Here is a 7909-nt window from a genome sequence, read left to right as displayed (position 1 = left end):
AACAACTGCGTCCTGTCTTCCGTCGACAAGATGGCTGCGATAACCTTAGCTCAGTACGGCACAGGTGCGCTTGTCACCGGTATTTTGCATCCTTTGGGCTATGCAAAGGTGCTCATTCAAGCAGGGTACGAGCCTCTACAACCCAAGTCTTCCGTGTCACTCTTTGGCAAGGAGTCCATGGTTTACCCGAACGTGTTGCAGTACATTTCCCACATCAAGAAGGTTGACGGGTTCTGGGGACTTTATCGTGGGGTGGTTCCGCGAGTTCTGTCGGGTACGGTGGGAAACATCGTGCAGCACCATGTCGCAGAAAGGCTCAAGGCAGCAGCTGGTGACAGGAGTTTCAACAAAACCGAGAGAGCTGAGGGCGAGGAAGAAGACGAGCTCGTGTCATGGCTGAAAAGTTTCTGTTTTGACACAACCCAAGAGACTATCTCCCGCTGCTGCGGTATTATCGTCAGCCATCCGTTGCACGTTGTCACGGTACGCTGTATGATCCAGTTCGTCGGTCGGGAAGAAGCCTATGACTCCATCTTCTCCTCACTCCGAGAAATGTACAGGAACGACGGGATCCTGGGGTTTTTTTCCGGACTGATTCCACGTCTCATCGGCGAAGTCCTCACCGTGTGGATCACCAACTTCTTGGCTAGGCTCCTCAACCGCTATCTTGTGGAAGAGAAGGACATGAAATCGTACACAGCTGCAGCGTGTGGATTAGTGGTGTCACACTTCACCTACCCCTTCACCCTCACCACCAACATCATGGCTCTCAACAGGTCGGGCCTCAGGGCAGCTAGCCCGCCCCTGATGCCACGCTACGAAAGCTGGGTCGACTGCTTCTCTGACCTGGCTGCCAAGGGCCAGCTGAAGAGAGGCTCCAGTATGTTCTGGCGCTACTACCTAGGTCCTGTTGTGATGCGAGATGGAAAACTCATGGCTGCTTAGGTTGACATTGACACAGTGACAGCTGGTAGCTTTTCTTAGTACTTTGTGAATTAATTTAAACAGAAGATTATAGAATAGAAATCATTAGTCCATAACCTATATGTAGATAGTTTCTTAATCTTATGCATTATTGTCTTTTTGACAAGTGGCTTTGATAAAGAAAAAGAAAATTTAACGGCAATCCCCCCTCCTCCCACTCTCCAATTATACTTAGTAAATTGTAGACTGTGTTGCACAAGTAAAGTTGGCTCGTAAATTAATTGACATTAAAAATACACCAGTGCATTGTTACACAGTAGGTACAGTTTTTCTGTATTTGTAATTCTGGCTGGCTGTTGACACAGAAGTTACTTACTGATTTGCTTATGGTCATACTGATGAATGTCATTTGTTACTGTCAGCTGCGACCTTTTTTTAAATTTTATTTTTTTTATCTGTTATCTTGAACTTTGAATGTCAAGAATTCAAGTATCTGTTTGTATGTCAGGGAAATCTAGAGAGTGTACAAGTTCATAAAATGTTACCAGATATATATGTATTATATGGCTGTCAATTATAAACCATGCAGATCCAAGACACGATCCATTGCCCAAGTGAAAGTTATGTAATTTATTCAGTCAAACCCAAGAAGTTACAGCTGTGTTTTGTATGAATCCAGGCTAAACTTTAAATGCTTATAAAGAGATAAAAAAGTTGATTCCAACATGTTTATGTTGTCATAATTCAAGAAGAATTTTATGCAAAATGTGTGACTTGTTCATATCATGTAGCCATTTCTCCCTCTTTTAGATACTGATTTATTAAATCTTTGGTGATCTTGATGCTTTAATGACTTGGGAAGTTAGGTATAATCTTGCAAAAAATGTGTTTTTTCAGTGTACCAGAGCTTGTGATTTGTACATTATTAGTTGTACATCTATGTTATCAGATGCCTTGTTTATATTTTGTTTTCTGATTTGTTAGCAGCTGAACTTGAACTATTGAACTTTCAGATTGTCTGGAAAAATAGTTTTGCTTGTAACTGTAAGTTCACTCTGTGATAATATTTGTGACATTTTTTGCAAGGCTCGTAGAGCTTTTGTCACCAAGCTGTATTGTAACAGTATGTTAAGTGGTTAACTCAGTTTCTTTTTCAGCTCTAGTGAAAATTCATATTGCAAAATTTCTGCTTCTTTGTATTTCTGGAATTATGTGGCATTTGTATCAGTGTCTCAAGTCAGCCACTGTGTATGAGTGATCTTAAGAAAAGAAAGCATGAAATTGCAGAGAAGTTGTTGAACTCCTCACTATATCAGGGAGGCAGTACAGTCAAACCTCTCTTTTCAGATCACCACATTTATTTGTAGAAAATCCTATCTCAAAAAGGAGTGAGTCTGAAAATAGGAGTAAATTTACAGGGATTATAATTCGATATGAACAGAAATCCTAAAAAAAGGTTTTAAAAGTGGGGAAGTCTTACCCCGACATGGGTGGTCGTAAAAGAAAGGGTTCCTCTGTGTGTATATACATGTATGTGTGTGTGCATGTTTTGGCCAAATGCACTGGGTGAACATATGCTTTGGTGTTTTGCAAAGAGTGTCTCATGCCTCTGGACATTTTGCTCCCGTCATGGTGCAGACTTTCTGTTCACAGATTATTGGCTCCATGTGAGATTCATAATGAGAGTTAAATACTTCAGACTTTATTGAAAGCTACACACACACACATGCAAAGACCCCTGCACATTTGCTAACACACACAATCAGTGTGATTGTCAACAGTAATTTCACTATCAAACTTGTTTGCTTCTGCAGCTACCAAGACTTTTCTTTCGCCCAACTTGGTTGGGCTTTTAGCTTTTTCTAGGAGCAGTCTTTATTGCAAACGTGATTTGGAGCAACATTTTCACTTTTTATCAAAGGGATTACCTGCAAAGAATGCATGAGCTTTTTGGGGGCGTGATTATCTGATGGCAGATGTGAATGTATCAGGAAAATTGTGTGTTATCGACAAAATATTTTACCTGCAGTTATTTTTTTAAATTGTCAGTACTCTTATGCATTACAGATAGAAGTTTAGTGTGTTATTTGACAATATTTTTCACTCAAATATGCTTGGACATAAAAGAAATGAAATACTGTTGGATGGAGTAATTTACTCTGCTGCAGGTGTATAGATCTACAACTTGATGCATTGTCATGAGAAGATCCTGTTTTTTTGTTTTTTGTTTTTTGTTTTTTTTAACAAAGACCAAAATTTTAATCAATCCATAAACACGTGATAACAAACATGGTAACTGTGTGTTTTCTGTTTGTATGATCCTGTTGTTAGTTCATGACTGCCACATTGTGTGTGCACACACTCTCAAACACATGCACATATATGTTCACATTCATACACAACGTTTGTGTAAATCCACACAAGGTTAGGCCCTTTCAATAACTTCATTTGCAAGAAGTAAACAACATTGTTTTTTTCCATTCTGTTGATTTTGTAAATATATTCTTTTGATTCATTTGTTACTTGCCTATGTATTGGAAACCAATGACTATTACATGTACCACACAGTAACTAATTGATGCGTGAAGTGCAAGCTTTTTGATAAACGTGAGAGACATTTTGTTAATCGATACAATTCATGTTTATGCTGATCACTGGGGTGTCGTATATTTTCTGCTCTTGGTAAGAACAGCAAGATGCTGTGACTAAGAATAAACTCTTTTGAAGCTTACTGTAGTCTTTGTCTTTTGATTTGATAAGATGAATTTACTGACACTGTCATGGTCTTGCAATGATAATGTTACAGTGGAACCCCCCTGCTTTTTAAGACCTTGAATTTTGAGATTTCTTGTTCATAACCTGTCAATTTACCCCCATTTTAACTCTTTCTGGGCCCCTGGAGCAATTTTTTGATTAGTGCTTTTGTGAACAAGAAACAATTAACAAGTGGCTCTATCCCATCTCCCCCCTTTCCCCTATCCCATCTCCCCCCTTTCCCCGTCGCGATATAACCTTGAATGGTTGAAAACGACGTTAAAAACCAAATAAAGAAAGAAAGAAAGAACTCTTTCTGGATGGATACCGGATTTTTCCGGTAGCGAAATGAGTCGCTCAGGGCCCAAAACCGGAATTATATGAGCGCTTTTTTAAAAACATTTTTTTTAGATGTGAGGCAATGTAGTCCAAATAGGGTTAAGACTCCCTCCTATTTTAGACCCGATTTTTTGTATCAAGCCATACTGTACGGAGTGTCTGTAGGTAGGGTCCATCCCAAGACAGAAATATAGACATGATACAGTGGAATCCCCCGTTGAAGAACCCCTATTGAAGACCACCTGTTGACATCTGTAAAGTTACCTCCATTTTTACATTTAGTCAAGTTTTGACTAAATGTTTTAACATAGAGGGGGAATCGAGACGAGGGTCATGGTGTATCTGTGTGTGTCTGTGCGTGTGTAGAGCGATTCAGAATAAACTACTGGACCGATCTTTATGAAATGTTACATGAGAGTTCCTGGGTATGAAATCCCCAGACGTTTTTTTCATTTTTTCGATAAATGTCTTATGACGTCATATCCGGCTTTTTGTAAAAGTTGAGGCGGCACTGTCACACCTTCATTTTTCAATCAAATTTTGGCCAAGCAATCTTCGACAAAGGCCGGACTTCGGTATTGCATTTCAGCATGGAGGCTTAAAAATTAATTAATGACTTTGGTCATTAAAAATCTCAAGATTGTAATTACAATTATTTTTTTTATAAAACGATCCAAGATTACTTTTATTTTATTCTTCATCATGTTCTGATTCCAAAAACATATAAATATGTTATATGTGGATTAAAAACAAGCTCTGAAAATTAAAAATATAAAAATTATGATTAAAATTAAATTTCCGAAATCGTTTTAAAAACAATTTCATCTTATTCCTTGTCGGTTCCTGATTCCAGAAACATATAGATATGATATGTTTGGATTAAAAACACGCTCAGAAAGTTAAAACGAAGAGAGGTACAGTAAAGCGTGCTATGCAGCAACCGCGCTGAACAGGCTCGTCACTTTCACTGCCTTTTGCACTAGCGGCGGACTACGGTCATTGTAAAAAAAATGCAGTGCGTTCAGTTTCATTCTGTGAGTTCCACAGCTTGACTAAATGTAGTAATTTCGCCTTACGCGACTTGAAAGAATCTCTTATAACCTGATTTTCCCAGGATTTTGAGGGTCCAGGGTTCTAGCTTTAGTAAGATTCTAACACCAAACCCAAGGTTACGGTATTTTTAGATAACTTTGCAGCTTCAGTAATTGTTGTAAAAGCTATTGTTGCACTTAACCTTCCATAATGCAGTTGGATTGAAGACACAGGTTATCTACTAATTGTTCTATCGGTAACAATGGAAGTCCCCTGTTCAGATCTCAAAAAAGTTGACAAAATCAGATCTTCAAAGAGATTTTCAGTCTTAAAATGGAGATAAATTTACAACATGAACGGAAAATCAGAAAAAAGGTTGGGGAGGTAAACTATGGATCTTGAGAAGGGGGTTCCATGATCACTGTATACAGCCTTCCAGTCAAAAATGGTTGTTCATGTAAATTCACTTAGTATATTGCCTCCTAGTGTGTGTGTGTGTGTGTGTGTGTGTGTGTGTGTGTGTGAATAAAAAAGAAAAACACTTTTTTTAAACAAAGTGAAAAATAAATGCTTACATAGTGGTTGTTCACACCTCGTTTTGCATCATATTGTTCAAAGTTTATTAAGGATAGCAACAAAACAAAGACCTTTTGTGTCGGCTTTATTCTCCAATGACTGCAAACATAGTAGCAATGCGACCAAGTGATGTTATTTTATTTTAAAGAAGGTAATGCTGTGTTGCATCTTCTGTGCCAATAACTTGTTAAAGACTGCAAAAAGACTTCCCTCCTCCCAAATGGCTGTAAATTACTTAACTAAATTAAAATCTAAAATAATTGCATTGATGTATATGCAAGTGGCTTTCTAACTCCATCAAAAGAAACATGTAACTTTAAAATATCAACGGTGACTCCCTAATGTTCAGCCTCTTGTAACCTTCATGTTAAAAAAACCAACATGTTCCACATGTATGAAACAGAGATGAATACTACAACTAAAACAAGCAAAGAAAACAATGTCTTTAGAATTCATGTCAAACAAATCCAAAAGTGTAAACAGACACCAAAGTTGACACAGGATAATAACAAGAAGAGCAAACGCTCGATCGAGTCACTTTCGCAGTTCTGAATATTATATGAGGCATCAGATGAACAGGAAGAAATTGCTATTCACAACACAATGAGTCACGTTCACATAAAATTTGAGCCCGGTCACTTTTATAGTTTCCGAGAAAAGCCCAACGTTAAGTTGTGTGTTGCCGAACAGAAAAGGCTAGTTATCTCCCTTGTTTTTCTGATAACGTTCGTAAAAGGCTACAGATGTAAATACTTTGATGTAAAGAATAATCCTACAAAGTTTCAATCACATCCGATGAACTTTGTCAAAGATATAAAATGTCTAATTTTTCCTTTGACGCTGACCTGTGACCTTGAAAAAGGTCAAAGGTCAACGAAACCATCGTTAAAGTGTAGAGGTCATTGGAGGTCACGACTAAACAAAATATGAGCCCGATCGCTTTGATAGTTTCCGAGAAAAGTCCAACGTTAAGGTGGTGTCTACGGACGGCCGGCCGGACAGACTAACACTGACCGATTACATAGAGTCACTTTTTCTCAAGTGACTCAAAAAGTCATACAAAAATACACACGATAAACATTAACACTAAAATAACAGAAATCAGCGTATACCCTCTTCACTAAACCTACAGGACAAAAATCAGAGATCAAATATTGTCTTGATAATAAATATATATATATAACTACTGGTCTTTGGCCGTGAAGTTTGCATATATATCTGTTCCTGACAATGTTTCTGGTTAGCTTGGTAAGAGTTCAGTCCCTTGCCCAAAACCACAGTAGTTCCCCCTGATCATGGTCTACCAAATGAAGCTTTCACTGAAAGGGATCGATACAATTATTACCTTTTGGGACATGACAGTTTAATTTTCAACGTCAGTAAGTAAGTAGCAACAATTTCAGATTAAAAAAAAAAATGTTAACAAAAATTTGTGAGGAGCGGCAATACGTCTGAGCCAGAAAGTTCAAACCGAACCTCAATCTACTTTCAGCTATTTTTTTCATGACTTTGATCATCTATTTAGCTTAGAACAGATGAACAAGCATAGGAGTTAAATTGGATCAAAATCAGACAATCACACCCAAGCTTTAGACTGATAACACTGAAACCTCAACCTAAGTTTCTATTACCTAAACATGAGCTAGCTGTGACCCTGAAATTTGACAAGGGTCAACCAGACTATGATCATGTTGGAGATCACAGCCCTGAAAGCGGCGAGCACTTTTACTCGCCATGGCGAATAGAAACATGTAACTGGCGAGTAGATCATGATCATGATCAAGGGAAACTACTGTGGTTTTGGGCAAGGGACTAAACTCTTACCAAGCTAACCAGAAACATTGTGAGGAACAGATGTATGCAAACTTCACAGCCAAAGAATTACAGTAGTAATACCTTTTTTATCAAGACAACATTTGATCCGTGATTTTTGTCCTGTAGGTATGGTGAAGAAGGTACACACTGATTTCTGTTAGTTTAGTTATATTGTTTATCGTGTGTATTTTTGTGTGACTTTTTGTATGGATGTTCTCAAAGGACTATAATATTTTCAAACTAATATAATTCTCTGTAAAGATTTTTTCTAACGATTTTTGACACTCTTACATTACTTTCAAGTGGTGTAGGGGTCCATACATGTTTATAATGAAGTTAACCTTCTTGCACCTGCGGAGTACACATACATGGATTAGTCAGATTTAAGCCAAGAGAAAAGATAAATAACAAGAAGAGCAAACGCTCGATCGAGTCACTTTCGCAGTTCTGAATATTATATGAGGCATCA

At 37.9% G+C, this 7909-nt stretch overlaps 1 protein-coding gene across 1 annotated transcript; it reads left to right on the top strand.

Annotated features, from left to right (window-relative positions):
• Window positions 1–30: 30 nt before the first annotated feature.
• Window positions 31–3655, top strand: LOC138948947 (mitochondrial carrier homolog 2-like). The gene has a single exon (XM_070320614.1). The coding sequence runs from the start codon at window positions 31–33 to the stop codon at window positions 943–945; it is 915 nt and encodes a 304-aa protein (XP_070176715.1). The 3' UTR covers window positions 946–3655.
• The last annotated feature ends 4254 nt before the right edge of the window (window positions 3656–7909 follow it).

This window comes from Littorina saxatilis, linkage group LG15 (genome assembly GCF_037325665.1).
Source record: "Littorina saxatilis isolate snail1 linkage group LG15, US_GU_Lsax_2.0, whole genome shotgun sequence".
Classification (NCBI taxonomy): domain Eukaryota; kingdom Metazoa; phylum Mollusca; class Gastropoda; order Littorinimorpha; family Littorinidae; genus Littorina; species Littorina saxatilis.
Note: the sequence above shows the minus strand (reverse complement) of the source record. Positions and strands in the feature narration are given on the sequence as shown.